This window comes from Microcaecilia unicolor, chromosome 6 (assembly GCF_901765095.1).
Source record: "Microcaecilia unicolor chromosome 6, aMicUni1.1, whole genome shotgun sequence".
NCBI classification, from domain to species: domain Eukaryota; kingdom Metazoa; phylum Chordata; class Amphibia; order Gymnophiona; family Siphonopidae; genus Microcaecilia; species Microcaecilia unicolor.
Window position 1 is genome coordinate 143,335,861 of NC_044036.1, and position 21,298 is coordinate 143,357,158.

Sequence of the window (21,298 nt, forward strand, 5' to 3'; positions counted from 1 at the left end):
TGTGGTGGTAAATGGGAGGCCTCTAAAACCCACTGTACCCACATGTGGTTGCCCCCTATGGTAGTGTTGTACATTTGTCCCTCCCACAACCAAATGGCTTGGATTGGGGCGTTTCTGAGCTGGGCGTTTTTTAGTTTCCATTATCGCAAAAAAAAAACCCCCGCCCATCGCAGAAGGGACCAAATCTATGGCATTTGGTCTGTCCAAACCGTATTTTCGAAATGAAAGATGGACGCCCATCTTTTTCGATAATACGGTCTGTCCCGCCTCTTCACATACCCGTTTTCGGACATAGACGCCCATGGAGATGGGTGTTCGCGTTCGATTATGCCCCTCCACGGAACTTAGTCTAAGTGCTTTGAAACTTCTATGTGTAGATCTTGCTTCAGTAGTATTTAACTTGTCAAATCCCCCAGTTTTAGCCAGGTATGCTCTGGAGCCCAATTTGAATTTGCACATAATCACAATAAGCCACTCTACCTTCCTTTCCATTTAGAGCTGCCACAATACACAGGTCAACAACTGTAGCCAATTTTTTTTGTGAACTGAGCATTTGATAGTTGAAGAATTTGTTCATCAAACTGTTCGGTTTACTGTTTCTGTTCCTGATGCAGCCACCTTCCCTTTCACTGCAGTGACCACAAGGAGGTCTTCTCATGGTAATAATAATCCTGTTCAGAAAATGGAAATCCTCAAGTGTTGCTTGATGGTTCAGTCTTTTCTTTTCATGATCCCAGTTAAAACTGGAATGTTGTTATAGTTATGAGCAAGGGTACAGCATTTTCCTGTGGTAGGATGTTACAGTTGGCAGAGAGAAGGAGCATTGCAAGGTAGATTGCTTGCTAAGAACTCAGCCACGGATGCTGAAGGCATTTTTCTGCTGTTGCCCGTTTGTCTGGTGCATATGCCAACATCGGCAGAAGGAAGCTGGCGAACAGTTCAGCCTCATTCTTCTGCCATTTGTGTTTTTCAACTAAAGTGTCGTACAGCCCACAGGGATGAAGATAGGGAATCCGTAGAAGAAAACCTGCTAAACAAGATATGTACTTCAGAAAAAGCCATGGCTATGACCTAGTAGCAGGGACGGCCCTACCATTAGGCCACCTGAGGCGGGGGCCTCAGGCAGCACTCTTCTGAGGTGTCATTGCCTCCCACCCTTACTTCCCACCAATTTATCTTTTCTTTCTTGTTTTTCCAAGGCGGTGGCAGCGATTCCCAGAGGCTGCCCTGCCGCCAGTCCCAGCCCCTTTCCTCCAAGGAAACAGGAAGTTATGTCTGAGAGGCAGGCCACATTCTGCAAAATGGAAACCCCATTGGGCTTGTAACAATTAAGATAAGTGTGCTATTTTTCATTTGAATGCTATGTATATACGTATGGTGCAAGATATGAACATTTAGAAAATTTATATTAAAAAATTGGTGGTTGGAGGTTTTGACCGATGATGAATTATAGCCAAAGAAGGCTTGAGGCCTTGAGCAGAGGAGTAGCCTAGTGGTTAGTGCAGCGGACTTTGATCCTGGGGAACTGGTTTCAATTCTCACTGCAGCTCCTTGTGACTCTGGGCAAGTCACTTAACCCTCCATTGCCCCAGGTACAAATAAGTACCTGTATATACTATGTAAACTGCTTTGAATGTAGTTGCAAGAACCACAGAAAGGCAGTATATCAAGTCCTGTCCCATCCCCCCATCCCTTGTTTATAAACTGTCATGATGTGTTCAATGAACAGCAGTATAACAAATACTCAATAGAATAAAAATAGCATAGAATTCAAGAGTTCTCCTCCCTTTTCTTATCCCTCAGCCTCACTATGAACTGATTTCTCTTCTGAATGGCCAAGGATTGTACAGTTAGTCAAAGGATCTGAAGGCTGAATTCCCAGTCCTCACCTTGCCTGTGAAAGAATGCAGGCGAATGTTTTCCAGAGAGTGCAATTTTCATAGGAATGTGCCCAAGGAGTTCAATGATACAGCCTATGTGATCTACAGAGAGAGAGAGAGAGAAAGAAAGAAAGAAAGAAAGAAAGAAAGAGAAAAGGTATGTGAAAATGATTAGAAAGAGAAAATGAGAGCAAGGGAGATAAAATGACGAGAGGTCTGGATTTCATAATCTTTTGAGAATGAAATTACTGAATTGGAAAGGTAGAGGATTCATACCTTGGTTTCTAGAGAAACGCTTTCCAGCATGAGGCTCAAACAGGTAGCATGCAGTTGCCATCTCAAAGGCCTACAGGGAAAAAAATGTGCTTATTACCTTGACCACATCCAATTAAAACCATATACATGTTATGATGGAACTACCTATCTTCATGATTTTATCACTTCTATCCAGGTGCCTGTTATCTATTTCAAGGACCGTAACTTATCATCCATTATGTCTGTAACCAGTACTGAAAGTCAGTTCATTTGGTTACTATATTTATATTTCTTCCAGTCATAGCCAGTAGCTAACTACCTAGTCCAAAACCTCCCTCCATATTTATAGATACACACAATCATTATCGTCTTAATTTACTTCCTAATCAGCTCTGCTTTCCAAACACATCATTGAAACTCTCCCTTTGACCATAATCAAGATTGCTTGCTTTTTGTTTTCCTCTATCAGTGCAGCTTAGTAACCCTAAAATTGTACTTGCCTTCATGTAATACTAGGAATGAGTTCTATTTATTTATTTATTGCATTTGTACCCCACATTTTCCCACCTATTTGCAGGTTCAATGTGGCTTGCATAGTACCATCAAAGGCGCTTGCCCAGTTGGTTGATAACAGATACAAGATTGTATAGTGATCATATAAGTTATAATTGGAGGGTCGGAAGGGATGAAGATTGCTTCACTCAGATCTAACATCTCTCAAACCACCTCTACCAACTGTTGCCACTCGGTTTTTTTTCTGTTGGTTTGGCAGCTTCTCTTTCTCACCACCTTGTCATGCAGGTGCAATATTTAATCAGAGTTTCCCGTGTGCCTTAACTGCTGTCCATTTTTTCCAACTCAGTAGCACTATTGTTGCTTTGTGTTCCATTCCATAATAATCTCATTCCCCAAAGCTTTAGAAGTGCCTCTTTTTCCGTTATCCCATACTTACACTGAAAAGAAAAGTGAAATAATAATCGTGATTTACACACCATGCATGCTGTGCTCCAGATGTCTGCTGGAGTACTGTAGCCTGAACCCAGCAGAACTTCTAGAGCTCGGTACTGCTGCGTCTGGATCTCTTCTGAAAAGGACTTGTACTGAAAGAGTCACATGGCTAACATCAATGTTGTCGTAAGCTGAAAGCAGATACTTACAGGGACATCTCACTCTCAGAACTGGGTGAGGCTGTACAGGCAATGAAATTAATAGATTTTAAGAAAGGAAAATAAACAGGAAAATGATTTGTCAGGGAAATTACTTTTCCATAAAAAATGGTACTCAACTTTTTATTTTAATGTTTTTAGTTAAATCCTGGGAACAGAGAAAGGGTCTACCAGGATATGACTGCAAAAAATAAAATAAAATTTAATTAATTTAAAAAAAAAAAGGGGGGGGGGGGGAATGAAGAGGTTGCATAGGATCTTCATACCAGTTCAATGAAAAGTCTATGGTACTTTCTCAACACGTTCAATTTCACATCCACTTTTAGAGTATCTGATGTAAGTCAGAGCAAGATTATGGGTTATGAGATAGTTTTCAACCTATAACCATCTTTCTCACAATTAGTATTCTTTTTCTTTTTACAACATGGTCATCGTTAATATTTTTTCAGTAGGAAGGAGTAAGCCTGCATGCGTAGGAAGGAAGAGGGGAATGGGATACTCACTGTCCAACATGCGTTTCCCAGGTCTGCGATTTTAACTCCTACATTAGAGCCAAACAGATGAGTTGGGAAAATGAGTTCAGTCCCTGCACAGACAATACTATAATAAAGAGCAAGTCTCACAAATTGAGGTGCATTAAAGTCTTTTATCATTTGTTTTAACTCTCCCAGGTAATTTGAAAATGTTTGGATTCTCAGTTTCAAAATAGTAGAACACCTCCCACTCCAAATGTAAATTTTTATCAAAATCCAAAGTGATTTCGCGATGTATTACTGTATGGTTGTTCTTATGAACTTCTTCTGAGATAATGTACATACAACTCTATGTTTAACCACAATCTTCTAGAAAGTGGATCCACAAAAGACTTTAAACTTTATGGAGATTTTAAAGAGACAAGAATTCTTAGCGCGGGAAAATGCCTTTGTTCGTCAGCGGACTGAATCTCTTTCAACTTAACAGACTCGCTGAACTGACTCTTCATTGGGAAAAAACCCCGATATGCTTGCTTGTTTCTCTCTCTCTTTTCAATTTTTATTTATTATTTTTTAATATTGGAAGCAGATCAAGCTGAAAGCAAAAAGGATCCAAAATTTTACTTATCTTCAGGTCCCAACCAGCCTACAGGTCCCGTTTCGCCCTTGTATCTACGTCGGCATCGTCAGGGAAAACCTTTGTTGTTCAGACTATACTTCCAGTATGTCTTGTAAGCCTTTCCTGTATCGTTGTTATTTCTCTTCAGTATGCTGTTACAGTGACTGGATTATGTGGCATTGAAGGCACTATGTCAGTGGCCAAGGAAGTTTTTCAACTTTCCAAGCTAAGATAAGTGGGCAATAATAATTTTGTATTGAACTATTTTGAACTATCAGTTGGACATTCCACTTTTAGTGCAATGATAGAGAACAGTGACCTTAGCACTTAAGTTGGTCACTTTCAGGCTTATTTTTGAAAGAGAAGGGTGCCCATCTTTCGACACAAATCGGAAGATGGGCGTCCTTCTCCCAGGGTCGCCCAAATCGGCATAATCGAAAGCCAGTTTTGGGCGTCCTCAACTGCTTTCCGTTGCGGGGACGACCAAAGTTCAAGGGGGTGTGTCAGAATCATAGTGAAGGCGGGACTGGGGCGTGCTTAACACATGAGCGTCCTCGGCCGAAAATGGAAAAAAGAAGGGCGCCCCTGACGAGCACTTGGCCGACTTTACTTGGTCCATTTTTTCTTGCGACCATGACTCAAAAATGTGCCCGAACTGACCAGATGACCACCGAAGGGAATCGGGGATGACCTCCCCTTCCTCCCCCAGTGGTCACTAACCCCTCCCACCCTCAAAAAAAACTTTTAAAATATTTTTTTGCTAGCCTCAAATGTCATACCCAGCTCCCTGACAGCAGTATGTAGGTCCCTGGAGCAGTTTTAGTGGGTGCAGTGCACTTCAGGCAGGCGGACCCAGGCCCATCCCCCCCACCTTACACTTCTGGTGGTAAATGTGAGCCCTTCAAAACCTACCACAAACCCACTGTACCCACGTGTAGGTGCCCCCCTTCACCCCTTAGGGCTATGGTAGTGTTGTACAGTTGTGGGTAGTGGGTTTTGGGGAGCTCAGCACCCAAGGTAAGGGAGCTCTGCACCTGGGACCAATTTGTGAAGTCCACTTCAGTGCCCCCTAGGGTGCCCAGTTGGTGTCCTGGAATGTCAGGGGGACCAGTGCACTACGAATGCTGGCTCCTCCCACGACCAAATGGTTTGGATTTGGTGGTTTCTGCGATGGGTGTCCTCGGTTTCCATTATCGCTGAAAACCGGGGACGACCAACTCTAAGATCAACCTAAATGTTGAGATTTGGGCGTCCTCGACCATATTATCGAAACGAATAATGGACACCCATCTTGTTTCGATAATACGGGTTTCCCCACCCCTGAGCACTAAAATTATTCTTTTTTTAAATATATTATTTTTGCTGTTATAGGAGCAATCTGAGTCTCATATATAGTATTTACATACTTGTGTCTCAGGATAGGATAAAGATTTGTGTTATATTAAATCCCAATTGGTAGAAATGAATATGCATGAGATCTATTTGTGTGCACTGCCTCCATTATATTTAAATAGATCTATGGTTTACTGTAGTGCTGCCCCTTTTCCAGTTCTAACTATAAGGTGTTTTTGCCCATTTGCACCCCACCTGCTGAGGTGTCCTGAAGTCCTCGGCAGTGACGCCATGTAGGGGCATCTGTCATGAGCAGATGCAGGTTCTCAGCTTTCATGCACAGCAGGATATTCTCTGGTTTAATGTCTGTGTGGATAATCCTGCAGTTCTTATGTAAGAAATTGAGGCCCCGGAGTACCTATATGAAAACAGAGACAGAATTAACTTTGTCAGTTGTTTCCATGTTAGTGTCCAGCTCTTAATGAATACATGAATTCTTCAAACTGAGGAAATTCAGAAGGGCAAAGATGCTTCATGCAGTTGGGTGAGCTGGAGCTTATTTATGACAATTTTGCAACATTTTCAGGAAGTATGCAATTTCTCTAAATCCAAACAGGCCAGATTGAACATGGAATGCAATTCTACTCCGTCAGTGAGGTTTAGGTGTAAATCTATTTGTATATCCTTTTTGGAACTCTGCACTCCACCAAATGTAAAGCCTCAGACTCAAAGTGAAACCTCCAACTCTGTCGTGGTCCATCAATACAAAATCTGTTCTCCTGTTTGGTAATTCTTCCTCTATCTCCCTTCAAAGCCCAATCAATTAAAAAACCTGCTTCTCCCTTCCTGCGTCAAGCCCCCCTCCTCACAACTCTATGAGACTGGGCCAAAGACTGTCTCCCTATCCTCACCAAAATGAGGTGTAAGAGCCTTGACCCGCCAGGGAGGTTCATCAAGACCTCTCAGTGTTTTTCTTTCAGGATTCTCCATGCCATTTCCATCCCTTATCTCAAATGAATCTCATCGCCCTTGTCTCTCATCCTGAACAAATCTTCATTATTCCCATCCCTTATCCAAGGTATATCTTCATCACTCCCATCCCTTATTCCAGGTGAATCTTCAGTGCTTCCTTCTCAGATCCCATGCAAATCATCCCGTCCCTTATCCGAAATCTTCACCACTCTTGTCCTGAATGATTGTTATCTGAAGTGAATCTTCATCTCTCCCATCCCTTATCCCAAGTGACTCTTCAATACTTCCATCTCTTTTACCATGCGAATCATCATCCCTTCTGTCCCTTCTCCAGAGTGAATCCCTAGTGATACAGTCCCTTATCCTGAGCAAATCTCATCACAGAGGAATTTTCAGAACTTCATTCCCTTATCCAGAGTCAATCTCCAGTGCTTCTGTCCCTTTTATACTGAACAGATCTTCAGTGTTTCTTTATCTCAGGTGAATCTTCAGTGCTTCTGTCCCTTATCCCATGCAAGTCTTTAAGATTTACTTGGAATAAGGGTCCTGTCCCTTATTCCAAATAAATCTTCACAGGAAGCAGCAGAAGCAGAAAAGGTGTCTTTCCTGTGCAGCTGTGACAGATTCAAAGTGGTGCCCGGCAGCTTCCCATTGATGTACGCCACAACTATATTTACCTTTGGCAGTTTTGTAGCCCAATAATGGGCACCTAACTCCATGTTTAGGCACGTAAATCCCTTTGGAAACGATGTGTCCCTTGAAGTTTTAAAATCGGAGTGTATAAAATATGAGACCTCAAATATTGTGTTCATTTCTGGTCACCGCATCTCAAAAAAAGATATAGTGGAATTAGAAAAGGTGCAGAGAAGGGCGACGAAAATGATAAAGGGGATGGGACGACTTCCCTGTGACGAAAGGCTAAAGTGGCTAGGGCTCTTCAGCTTGGAGAAAAGGTGGCTGAGGGGAGATATGATAGAGGTCTCTAACATAATGAGTGGAGAGTGGAACGGGAAGACGTGAATCGCTTGTTCACTCTTTCCAAAAATACTAGGACTAGGGGGCATGTGATGATGCTACAAAGTAGTAAATTTAAATTAAATTGGAGAAAATGTTTCTTCACTCAACGTGTAATTAAACTCTGGAATTCGTTGCCAGAGAATGTGGTAAAGGCAGTTAGCTTAGTGGGGTTTAAAAAAGGTTTGGATGGCTTCCTAAAGGAAAAGTCCATAGACCATTATTAAAATGACTTGGGGAAAATCCACTGCTTACTTCTGGGATAAGCATCATAAAATGTATTGAGCTTTTCTGGGATCTTTCCAGGTATTTATGACCTGGATTGGCCACTGTTGGAAACAGGATGCTGGGCTTGATTGACCTTCGGTCTGTCCCAGTGTGGCAATACTTATGTACTTACGTACTTATGAGACAGAGAGACATGAAGTAGTGGTAGAAATGAAGAGACTGGAAGTGTGGTATAATAATAGCCTCTGGGGAAAGAGCCGGGAATCAGTTTCACCATTGCTTTGCAGAGACTCCAGACCCAGAGCAGCAGATGCGCCGTGGACCAAGCAGTTTGCAGGGAAGAAGAGGGGAGGAGTGAGGTCGGAGCAGAGCAGAGGACATTCTACTCCCTAATCTAGCCCCTGGCTCACTGCAACCAGTCCTCAGTTCCACCATTTCACTTCCTCTTTGTCCACAAATTAAACACTGAGCAAGATGATGCTGGAGGTACTGATTCTGCACAGACTGTGACTCTAAACTAGCTGCAGTGTGCTAGACATGATTAGGCCCAGGGCAGACGCTAGGGAGAAGGCCCCAAAGCTTGCTTGCAGGCTGTCTCTCTTTCAACTTCTGGTAGGCTTGGGGCCCCCTTTAACAAGGGCAGTTGCCCTGTTTGCCCACCCCTAATGCCAGCCCTGAGTGTGCATGTAGTAGAAAGAGCAGGATTATGTTCAGGCCTCTGACCAGTCCACATCACATAGCTCTTTCCACTGTAGTTCGTCTCTTTCTGGGCTTGTGATTAGCTCAGTTTTTACTTTTCTTTCCTTTGGTTTCTTTGTTTTGTTTCTGTTGTTTGTGGTTTTCTTGTATTTTCTTAAGGTAATAAATAGAAATAAATCAAAACAGAGAAAAGAAAATAAGATGATAGATTTTTATTGGACTAACTTAATAGATTTTTTGATTAGCTTCCGAAGGTAACCCTTCTTCTTCAGATCCAAAACCTTGTATTTTCTTGTATTCTGACTGTTTTTATGTTGTGTGTATTGAGCGCCACTTTGACCGTCTGTTTTTGGATCAGGAATGTAGTTTATAGCTTTCTGGTAAATAAAATATGCATCAGCGAAATAATGAAAAGAGATTGGCCAGTTCAGGTTTTCCTTCTGCATGCACTGATAAGCTGGAGTTGTAATTTTCTAAGGGAAATCAGAACAAACCTCCACATCAAATGGCAAAAAATGTAGACAAATTTAAGCTATACCTTATTATCTAAAGTCATCTGGTAACCCTATAGACTGTGATGGCTGACTGGATTTATGCACAACTTACGCAGGGCCAAAAGACTCTTTTAAAGAAAGAATCTGGCCCTACAGGGGAGAGATACTGTATTACTGGAACCCCCTACCAAGTTTTTCTATTTCCATTCTCACCTGTTGAATGATCTTCTTCACACAGATTAGGGGAAGGCCATGAGGTCTATGGTTCTTCATCAGATGCAATAGAGACGGCCCCAACAATTCGAACACAAGACACACATATGAGACAACGTCAGGGATTCACTAACAGACAGGGAAAAAAGTCTCTTCTTTGCCCTCAGTTGAACTCAGCTATCACAAATACAGCAGCAGGGGTGGACTGACCATATGGGTAACCTGGTCAGTGCCCAAGGTCCCAGAGGCTCTCTCTTCTCTCCCCCCGCACACTACAGCCCCTGAGTCTCAGTGGGCCTCCCTGGTCCTACCTTGAAGGGCTGTGGTGGTCTAGTAGCTTCTGCAGGGGCAGGAAAGAACCCCACTCTTTACTTCCCTCTACTGCAGCTCTGCCGTGCCCTGAAGAAGCTCATATTAGCCCTCTCCTCAAGTCACTTCATTGGCTCCCTATCCGTTTCTGCATACAGTTCAAACTCCTCTTATTCACGTACAAGTGCATTCACTCTGCAGCTCCTCTCCACTCTTATGTCTCCCTACAGTCCTCCCCGGGAACTCCGTTCACTGGGTAAATCTCTTTTATCTGCACCCTTCTCCTCCACCGCTAACTCCAGACTCCATTCCTTTTATCTTGCTGCACCATATGCCTGGAATAGACTTCCTAAGCCGGTACATCAAGCTCCATCTCTGGCCATCTTCAAATCTAGGCTAAAAGCCCACTTTTTTGATGCTGCCTTTAACTCCTAACCCTTACTCACTTGTTCAGTACCCATATTTTATCATTAGTAATTCCCTTATCTCTTAATTGGCCTGTTTGTCCTAATTAGATTGTAAGCTCTATCGAGCAGGGACTGTCCATGTTCAAGTGTACAGTGCTACCTACTGTGAAGAGTATTTATTTATTTATTTATTGCATTTGTATGAGGACATGGAGTGGGAAATGGCCAGGGAAGGGGAGAGAAGGGCTCCTTCGGGGTGGCCTGAGTCCGCCTGTAGGGGTGGTTGCTGTAGATTCCGGTCCCCAAGGATCCAGCATGTTAGAAACAGCAGTTGGTCACCTTCCTCAGAGGAAAGTCCTCTGAGGTAGTCCAAAGACTACAATTCCCAGCAGCCCCTGACGGAGACACAGAGTAGAGCCAGGTACTACAATTCCCAGCAGCCCCTGAGGGAGACACAGAGTAGAGCAAGTAAGAATTATTCACACTACCAGTCCCAGAGGGCTAACGGGGAGACTCTGAGTAAGGTCAATCGGGAATGAAGAGCAGCTTGGAGGGGACAGGGTAGAAAAACCCATGGATTGGCAATCAGGGGACGGTGGGGAGAAAGAGAGAGAGGAGAACCTGGAAGAGGAACCCATGGATATCTCAGCTCTTGCCAAAGCAAAAGGTAGAGAGTTAAGAGGGCAGATGGCAGCGGCAGCCTGGCTCTCTGGCTTGATGCAGGGAGGCAAAAGGTGGCTGCATCATAGATGGGATTAAGGAACGAATGTTTCAACTTGGGTCAAGTGGGAGGTTGTCAGGAGTTGGTGCTGACAGTGAAAGGGTGGGACCAGTACATTCCCCTGGCCTGGTAATAGGTGGACGGGGGGGAAAAAGGTTGAAGCAGAAAAGTGAACTGTTTAAATTGGGGTTTGTGCTGTGATGAAAGTGAACTGTTTATATTGGGTTTTGTGCTGTGATAAAAGTAAGCTGTTTAAATTGGGGTTTGTGCTGCAGCACTGACTCTCTCCCTAATCAGGAAAGTTGAAGGAACCTGAGAGAAATGGGGGGGGGGGGGGGAGGAGGAGGGAGCGTACAGAGACTCCCTTTCCGTAGGAAAGAGGAAGGGAGAGAGAGAGGGAGTTTGGAGCTGAGTGGGGAAAGTGGTGGTGGAATCCAGGATGCACTTGGGGGGCCACACCCACCTAGTAGTCTTAGACCCAAGCAGGGGACAGCAAAGAGGGAAACCTCCAGACTTCAAAAGCGAAGAGGTTGAGCGAGATAGCCCTGACTGTGGATTACAATATAGCTCTCCCCGTGGTCTGGTGGATTGCAAAGGACTCTGTGGAATTCCAAACCCCAGAACGCGGAGGGTAAAAAGAAAACTTCCAGACTGTAAAAGTGCAGAGACCGAGCAGGGCAGGACATAGGCTGTGAGGGGGCCCTATCACGCTCCTCCGTGGCTGGGAGCTTTACAGTACATCTAGTAGCGCTATAGAAATGATAAGTAGTAGTAGTAGTAATACTAAATCACCCCTTTAAGATAGGACCAGGAAGGGCCTACTGAGGCTTGGGGATCTGTAGCATGTGGGAAGAGGTTGGCAGTTGCTGCAGTAGGGGGGGGGGGCTGTAATGTGAGGGAGTGGCGGCAGCAGCAGCAGTAGCGGTGGGGGAGCAGTAGTGTGGCGGTGGGGAACAGCAGACAGTAGGTAGCAACCAGTGGGGGACCTAATGACCTTTACTGCCTGGGGGCCCAGATCACCATCAGTCCGTCCCTGTACAGCAGTTATTCCCCCAGACTAAGCCCTCTAATTTCTTACCAAAGAATTCGTTCACTCAGCTCTTCGTGAACTCCCAGTTATGCTACGTGTTTAGGGTTTTTTGCTGCTGCCATTTTTTCCGATCCCTGTTGAGGATGGGGAGAGGTGCTTGTACTGAAATATGAGAACTCTGCAATGTGGTTGGGAGGAAAGGACACGCCTTCAGTGGCTATGTGTATGCAGTGTTACAAACAAATCTTTTGGGAATGAACTTCAACCCTTTCAACTAGACAGGTGATTTGGAGGCTCAGTCCAATCCTTGTTGGCAGTATTACTATAGATTTATCACTGGCCAACACTCCCTTATATGATACCCAAAGGACTATCCCCCGGATTGCACATAATTCGCTCAAATTTGCATGCAGAAATTTGACCACAGTCCTGAGATGCATGTGCAACTTAATAGGTTAACCAACCATGAATAGTTAATAATTGGATGATAACAATCAATTATTGACATTTATTGGCACCTATTGAAATTTGCATGCACATCTGGCTGCACACTGTTCTATAACATTGAACACCCAAGTCCCATAGTGCCCATGGCATGGCGACTCAGGGGCATCCCAAAATGTTGTGCGCAGTGCTATAGAATTCCGGGGATTAGCGCTCAACTAGTGTTTTCAGCAGGTTTCAGTTGCTATAAGTCCTTGTGCTCAAAGTTGGCCTCAGAAATCGCCACTACATGCTGTTCTAGAAAGATCCCACATCCAAGAGCACCCTCTAGAGAATACCAACGGGTGCCAATTTTTCAGCACCATTTGCTGAATCAGGTCCGTATGTTTTCATTTATAGCTTTCAAAAGGTTTCTTATTCTCGGTGTTTCCCTTATATAAAGGATATGAAGACCATTCTCTCCGATCAGTTTGAAATCATCCAGTAAGTGGACAATCAGTGCTCCAGCAGGCTCCTTCTTCCTGGCACCATTCACCTGAGGAAGAGATGATATCAGAGCAGCCCTGAATAAATGTAGCCAGGAAGCAGTACCTTCTTCAGAGAAGAGAAAGCTTTCTGTCACTGCTTTTTGAGAGACACACTCTGAATACAATTTATGGAAGTTATCTCTAATGCTTGTTTATTGTCTGTAGTTTATTTATTGTGATTTATTAACCTTCTTCTTGAAGAGATTCAACCAACGCAATGTACAGCAGGTGCAGCTTGACATAGGAGTAGCCCCCACGCTCTGGAATTACTCCCAGAGGGGCTACATATAACTCAAGGCTATCTTTACTTCAGGAAGCAGGTGAAAGCCTGGCTCATCTCCCAAGCCTTTAATATGTAGGGTGACTGACTATATACCCATTCTGCACTTGGATTAGCTTGCTATACACACTGTAACTTAGACTAGTTGCTTATTTCTTGTTTAACTTGCCTTGAGTTGAGCTAACCACCAAATTATCCCAACTGACTCTGTACCACCATCATAAATCTGCTCCTGGTCCCTCAGCTATATGGTAAACCATATTGTAGAAACTATTTAACATCATATCTATGTTAGTTGAATGCTCTAATTCATGTTTATTAGGTGTATCAATGTTATGCTAACATTGTATTATATTAATGGTATTTGAATTTCAGTGTTGTTCAGTGTGTTTATTTTTGATATTGTTTCACGGTAGTTCTATTATTAGGTTTCAATTTACTGTTTTCAAGTTTACTTCATTTGTTGTATTTAGTTTATTCTTGGTTGTTTTACTATTGTTATGCTTTTAATGAAATTGCATGTTTTATGTTAAACTGTACCTTCTGTACACCGCCTTGGGTGAATCTCTTCATAAAGGTGGTTAATAAATCCCAATAAATAAATAAAATAAAATAAAACTTCCAATGTTGTAAACAGCACGACAATGACCAAATAGAAGCATAAATTCAACAATGAGGTAAAGCTGAATCCTAGCAATAGGACTAACATTTATTTATTTATTTATGGCATTTATATCCCACATTATTCCCACCCACGGGCAGGCTCAATGTGGCGTACAATAGTCTATTAAGCAACATTAATACAAAATACAGTAATTAGTGTCAGAGGAGGGAAAGAGGAACAACAGGAGGGAGAGGGAGAGAGGGGAAGGTGACAATTTGTCGCTATGGCAGCTGTGGTTCAGAAGGATGTAACACCAGGAGGGCTCACGGCATATGATCTACCGAAAAGGAAGGTCTTGAGCCGCTTCTTAAAGGTCGGGTGATCAGGGGTGAATTTGACTATTTGGGGCAGTCCGTTCCAGAATTGAGTGCTAAGATAAGAAAAAGAGGAAGCATAGACAGTCTTATATTTTAGGCCACTGAAAGCTGGATAGTGGAGATTGAGATATGAGTGAGCTGACTTGCGGCAGTTCCTGGGCGGCAAGTTAATGAGAGTGTCCATGTAAGCAGGAGCGTCTCCATAGATGATTTTGTGCACCAATGCGCAGATCTTGAAAATGATACGGTCCTTCACAGAAAGCCAGTGCAACCTCTCACGTAGTGGGCTCGAACTTTCAAATCTCGATTTACCGAAGATGAGTCGAGCTGCTGTGTTCTGAGCAGTTTGCAATTTTTTTTAGTAGCATGGATGTGCATCCCCCATAGATACTGTTGCAGTAATCGAGACGACTTATAACTAGGGACTGAACTAGGTTGTGGAATACCTCTCTAGGGAAATAAGGCTGAATACGCTTAAGCTTCCAAAGAGAGAAGAACATTTGCTTGACTACAGAGTTCACATGCTGCTCCAGTGTCAAAGATCTATCAATTATGACTCCCAAGATTTTTAGGGACTCCGAAATTGGCAGGACGAGCTCAGGAGTGATTAGTGTAGGAGGTCTGAGTTTGTTAAAACGAGAGGAGAGGACCAAACAATGTGTTTTCTCGGCATTGGTTTTGAATCGAAATGAGTTGGCCCAGCCCAGTCAAGCATGGTGTTAAAGCCTTGTCGGATCTTACTAGTTATTTCATTTAGGTCTTTCTCGAAAGGGATGAAGATAGTGATATCGTCAGCATAGATAAATGGGTTTAGACCCAGTTTGGAAGGAGCTGCTGCCAAGGGAATCATCATCATGTTGAAAAGGGTTGGCTATAGTGGGGAACCCTGTGGCACTTCACAGTCTGCTTTCCAATGAGATGATAAGGTAGAGTTGGCGTGTACTTGGTAAGTTCTTGATGTAAAAAAGCCTCTCAGCCAGGCCAGCACATTTCCACAGGCAAAGAAATAATCTAGGAGCTGCAGCAGGATGCCATGGTGCACCATGTCAAAGGCACTAGACATGTCAAACTGCAAGAGCAAAATACTCTTCCCTACTGCTATTTCCCTCTTGAAGTTGGACAGAAGAGTGACAAGCACAGTCTCAGTACTGTGGAGCGGCCGGAAACCCGATTGCAAGGTATGCAGAATATTGAACTTGTCCAAGTGCTCATTAAGTTGTTTATTCACCAAACTCTCCATAAGTTTCACGAAAAGGGGAATGGAAGCTATTGGTCGGTAGTTGGACAGATCACTACTCTTTTTCTTGCTATCTTTGGGCCCTGGGGTTAGTAAGATGTTAACGTAATTTACAGGGAACTTGCCATTACCAAGCATATAGTTGAGGTGCAGCGTCAGGTCATCCAGGAAACAGGCAGGGGCACATTGGAGTAAATAATTGGGACACATATCCAGCCTGCAGTATTTCCTGACAAATCTGCGAAGCTCCAGTTTGACAGAATCTACAGATAGAGGTGAAAAGCTGGAGAACAGACGGTCTACTGGTTGCTCGTCAGGCCCCGGATCCAAGCCACTAATAAAATCACTAATGCTGGGATTGTTCAACGGAAGGGAGCTATGCAGCTTGATGATTTTGTCTTGAAAGAATTTGGCTAAATCTGCAACTGGAGGAATGCCTTCACCAGTTGTGGTAAGCACAGTGGTATCCATTAATTTGTGCACAAAAAAGAAGAGCTTTTTGGCATCATTGTAATCCGGGCCAATCTTGGTTTTGAAGTAATGTTTTTTCGCCTGCCTAATTGCATAATTGTACTGTCTGTGAGACTGCTTCCATGCAGTGAGATGTTGAGTATCCTGGTGCTTTCTCCAGGCCCTTTCGAGTCTTCTGGTTTTGGTTTTGAGAGTTCTAAGATCATCGTTAAACCACGGGGCCGCGAGTTTCCTTTTTGTTGAGCACACTTTGAGTGGAGCTATGGCATCTAAGGTATTTCTACAACGGTTATCCCAATTGAGGAATAAGCTATCTGAGTCGACCGGGTCTGGCCAGTCAGACTCATAAGCAGACCGCCAGAATGCCGCTGGGTCGACATACCCTCTTGTCGTGTACGACGTAAGGGGATGCGCGCGCTGTGGTCCTTTTATCTGCCACAAAAGTGAACAATTGAGCTTAAAGTAATCAAACTAAGGGACAGCTGACCACAAGGCTTTGGTGATGCACAATCTAGTGTGATTTGCTGATTCGAGGGAGAGGAGGTAAAAAAGTGTGTCCTTTTGAATGGGTAGCCTGAGTATTCTAGTAGGTAAAGTTCCAAGAGCTGAGGAAGTCTAAGCAGTCATGCGTATCTGCTGAGGAATAGTGCTCAAGGTGTAGATTGATGTCTCCCAGGACGAGTACATTGGGACTGGACAAGCATGCATTTGAAATAAAGTCTGCAAAAATAGGCTGTGCTCTGCTCCAGTTGCTGGGCAGCCAGTATAGTAGGATACAAGCAGTGCTTTTTTGTCCCGCCCTTGCGGAAGTTACATCAGAGGGCGGGACAGAGTGGGAAGGCCGGCCGACGAAGCGATTTTTTCTTCTTTTACTCTCAGACGCGAGCAGCGGGCCTCCGCTTCGTAGAATTTTTTTAAATGCTGGGTCGGGTGGCAGGAAGGTCGTCTGGCGGCACAGAGTAGCGGAGGGACCCTGTAGGTTAGCTCGGGGGAGGGAGGGGTCGGGGAGGGGGGGCTCAGACGGGAGGGGGGGCTCAAATGGATATGGTGGCTGGAGGGAGGGGGAGCAGGGGAACGAGGAGAGTCACTGGACATGGGTGGAGGGCAAGGGGGACCGGAGGGGGTTGTTTGCTGGATGCCTGGACATAGGTGGAGGGCAGGGGGGCAGGAGGGTCGCTGGACATGAGTGGATGGAGGGGAGGGGGGTTTCTGGACATAGGTGGAGGGCAGGTGAGGGCAAGGGGGACAGGAGGGTTGCTGGACATGGGTGAATGAAGGGGAGGAGGGGTTTCTGGACATAGGTGGAGGACAGGAGGGTCGCTGGACATGGGTGGATGGAGGGGAGGGGGTTTCTGGACATAGGTGGAGGGCAGGGGGGACAGGAGGGTCGCTGGACATGGGTGGATGGAGGGGAGGGGGGTTTCTGGAAATAGGTGGAGGGCAGGGGAGGGCAGGGGGGACAGGAGGGTCGCTGGACATGGGTGGATGGAGGGGAGGGGGGTTTCTGGAAATAGGTGGAGGGCAGGGGGGACAGGAGGGTTGCTGGACATGGGTGAATGGAGGGGAGGAGGGGTTTCTGGACATAGGTGGAGGACAGGAGGGACAGGAGGGTCGCTGGACATGGGTGGATGGAGGGGAGGGGGGTTTCTGGACATAGGTGGAGGGCAGGGGGGACAGGAGGGTCGCTGGACATGGGTGGATGGAGGGAAGGGGGGTTTCTGGAAATAGGTGGACGGCAGGGGGGACAGGAGGGTCGCTGAACATGGGTGGATGGAGGGGAGGGGAGTTTCTGGACATAGGTGGATGGCAGGGGGGACAGGAGGGTCGCTGGACATAGGTGGATGGCAGGGGAGGGGGTTTCTGGACATAGGTAGAGGGCAGGGGGGTCGTTGGACATGGGTGGGTGGAGGGGCGGGGGTTTCTGGAAATGGGTGGATGGCAGGGGAGGGCAGGGAAGACAGGAGGGTCGCTGGACATGGGTGGATGGAGGCGAGGGAAGGGAGAGAGAGAGAAGAAATGCTGGACATGGCTGGATGGAGGGGAGGGCAGGGGGCAGAGGAGGGTTGCTTGCTGGACATGGGTGGATGGAGGGGAGGGCAGGGGGGAGAGGAGGGATACTGGACTTGGGTGGATGGAGGAGAGGGAAGGGAGAGAGCAGAAATGCTGGACATGGGTGGATGAAGGGGAGGGCAGGGGAGAGGAGGGATGCTAGACATGGGTGGATGGAGGAGAGAGAAGAAATGCTGGACATGGATGGAGGCGAGGGAAGAGTGAGGAAGGAGATGAGGGAAAAGGAAGAGAGGAGAAAAACTGCACATGGATGTAGAAAATAGGCAGAAGCTGGATCCACTGGACAGTCAAGTCTGCGGAGGACCCAGCTTTTACTTAACGGATGTAGGGCAAGAAATGAAGAAGAAAGGCGGAAAATAAAGAAATAGATGGAAAGGAAGCCCTGGAAATGGAGTTAAGAGGACAGATAGCAGCAGAATTGGATACTGGGCCAGCATGATCAGAAAAAAAAAGTCAACAGACAACAAAGGTAGAAAAAATCCTTTTATTTTCATTTTAGTGTCTGGAATATGTCCAATTTGAGAATTTACATCTGCTGTCTTATTTTGCACTGGCCAGGGGCATATTTTCAAAGCACTTGGCCTTCCAAAGTTTCATAGGTTTCTATGGAACTTTGGAAGGCTAAGTGCTTTGAAAATACTGGAGCAACAGCTTTCAGAAATTATTTATAATGAAAAAAAAAATCATATTATTTTTTTCTCCTATACTAGTATAATATTTTCAATGATGTCTGTTTATATGTGCTATGGCTGGTATAAGGGGTGTGGCTAATGTGGGGGTGGCTATAATAGGGGTGGAGTCATTATGTGGTGACTCCGCCCACAATGAGTACCGGCACCTTTTTTTCTACAAAAAAAGCACTAGATACAAGTCAGGTGACCAAACAAGGTTTTGTTATGGATTCTTATTGAGGCAATTTCAAGTTGTGGTGTAATGGAGTCAGCAATGGGTTCTATGATGAAGGTGGAATGATAGATGAGCGCAATACCTCCACCTTTCCTCCCAGGACGAGGCCAGTGCACAAGCTTATAGCCTGTGGGGCATAAATCGAGCAGGATGGGATCAATTTGGTGTTGAGCCCAAGTTTCTGTAATGAAGACCAGGTCAAGGCATTCCAGCGTGATCCAATCAGTAATGATTGAGGCTTTTTTGATTACGGATCTGGCATTTGCATAACCCACTAGGACATGACCCAGTATCAGAAATACAAACGTTTAACAATGCTGTAAAAGAATCATATAATCTGCTTGATTTTCAAAGCGATTTATTTATTTATTTTATTTATTTATAGCATTTATATCACACATTTCCCCACCCAAGGGCAGGTCCAATGTGGCTTACATCAGTCTGAAAAAGGCATACATAGTGAGTAATTACAGAGAAGGGGAAGGGGTAATAGAGTTGAGGATGTCATTATGATAGTTACAGTTCAGTAGTTATGGATGCAATGGCGGGACTTTTGCATAAGCTATTCCAAATAAGGTGGTCTTGGGGGTTTTTCTGAAGGTCAGATGATCGGGAGTAGTTTTAACAGATTTAGGTAATCCATTCCACAAATGAGCACCAACATAGGGGAAGGTGGATGCGTAAGTGGCTTTATACTTGAGGCCAGAACATGTAGGGTAATGGAGAGTTAAGTACGAATGAGATGATCTGTGAGAGTTCCTAGGTGGTAAGTTGATAAGGTTATCCATATAAGCTGGAGCTTCACCGTAGAGGATTTTATGCATCAGCTCCTGGCTGATTAATCACTTGTTTGGGGCTAACTGGTCATTTTCAGCAGCCCTTAACCGGTTAGTACAACTGAAAATGTCTGGTTATCTTAAAAATGGCTATTTTGGGGGCATTCCGGGGGCAGAGTCAGCAGTTAGCCGGTTAAGTACTATCTTCGGCACATAACTGGCCAAGGTAACGTCATAAAAGACAATCCTATCTTTATATGGTGTCCCATAGTCATTAAGTGCTGAATATCGCACTTAACCAGCTCCACAGACTTAGATATTCAATGCCAAAACCCAGACATGGCCTGGCATTGAATTTCAGAGCATCACACCAGCAGCAGTCGGCAAAACGATGAGCATTGCCAGCTGAATATTGACCCCCACAGAGATATGATAAATGTCAGTGGAATTATCAATGATACCATACTAGGTAGCGTGGAAGAAAATTCAAAGAATACAGACATGATGATGCTCACAATGTTGGCATAATACAATTAAAACATCTTAACAGGCTCACATTAGACACATTAGAATATTCAAATGACATAGATATTAAGCTAACACTGTTGGTACAATACAATGAAACAATAGGTAGCCCATGGAGCAAGTGCAAGATCTATCTATCTATCTATCTATCTATCTATCTATCTATCTATCTATCTATCTATCTATGACAAGATGGGTAGGACAAAGCCATTAGGATAAATAGGCTGGGGAGGGGGCTAAACTGAAGACTTCTGCAGGAATCTCGGCTGCCATTTTTAAAATACGGTGGTGCTGGGTGGGGGGGAATAGCGGCAAGAAAGTACATAAGTATATAACTATTGCCATACTGGGAGAGACCAAGATATTGTGACTGATACATAATTGCTTTGGGGTGGTGGTAAAAACACTAGTTATAACACCCCTGATCTGCACTGTCCCATGTTAGCGTACATTAACTTTTTTTAATGCAATGGATAACTGCAAGGCAGAGGCCCTGCCCATTCGCCATCCATTCTCCACCCCATTCGGTGTTGGTTAGTTAATGGTGTAACTGCCTAGCACAGCTTAGTAAATAGCCCCATAGTGTCAAGTATCAGTTGCTGAGCATTTTATTTATTTTCTCTCCGTTGTTTGATTTCATTATTGTTGTTTTATCTTGCCATGTTTTAACTGTGTTCATTGTGTCTTGCTTTGTGCTTTAGTGTATTACTCATTCTACTGGGCTCATTTTCGAAAGAGAAGGGCGCCCATCTTTCAACACAAATTGGGAGATAGGCGTCCTTCTCCCAGGGTCACCCAAATCGGCATAATCAAAAGCCGATTTTGGGCGCCCTCAACTGCTTTCCGTCACAGGGATGACCAAAGTTACTGGGGGGGCGTATCAGAAGCGTAGCGAAGGTGGGACTGAGGCGTGCTTAACACATGGACGTCCTCGGCCGATAATGGAAAAAAGAAAGGCGTCCCTGACGAACACTTGGCCGACTTTACTTGGTCCTTTTTTGTTTACGACCAAGCCACAAAAATGTGCCCTAAATGACCAGATGACCACCGGAAGAAATCGGGGATGACCTCCCCCTACTCCCCCAGTGGTCACTAACCCCCTTCCACCCTAAAGAAAAATTTTTTTTTTAATATTTTTTGCCAGCCTCAAATATCATACCCAGCTCCATGACAGCAGTATGCAGGTCCCTGGAGCAGTTTTAGTGGGTACTGCAGTGCACTTCAGCCAGGCAGACCCAGGCCCATACCCCCCCTACCTGTTAAACTTGT

At 44.7% G+C, this 21,298-nt stretch overlaps 1 protein-coding gene across 1 annotated transcript in view; it reads right to left on the reverse strand.

Annotated features, from left to right (window-relative positions):
- Positions 1–343: 343 nt before the first annotated feature.
- LOC115473284 (SRSF protein kinase 1-like) overlaps positions 344–21,298 on the reverse strand; it is a 44,348-nt gene continuing 23,393 nt past the window's right edge. The window contains exons 5-12 of the mRNA XM_030208111.1: positions 12,704–12,791; positions 9,346–9,452; positions 5,981–6,143; positions 3,805–3,887; positions 3,128–3,235; positions 2,157–2,226; positions 1,890–1,982; positions 344–1,027 (exon numbers count right to left, since the gene is read on the reverse strand). Of these exons, the coding sequence (XP_030063971.1) occupies positions 843–1,027; positions 1,890–1,982; positions 2,157–2,226; positions 3,128–3,235; positions 3,805–3,887; positions 5,981–6,143; positions 9,346–9,452; positions 12,704–12,791 (897 nt within the window). The 3' untranslated portion in view covers positions 344–842. The remainder of the gene's footprint in view (positions 1,028–1,889; positions 1,983–2,156; positions 2,227–3,127; positions 3,236–3,804; positions 3,888–5,980; positions 6,144–9,345; positions 9,453–12,703; positions 12,792–21,298) is intronic.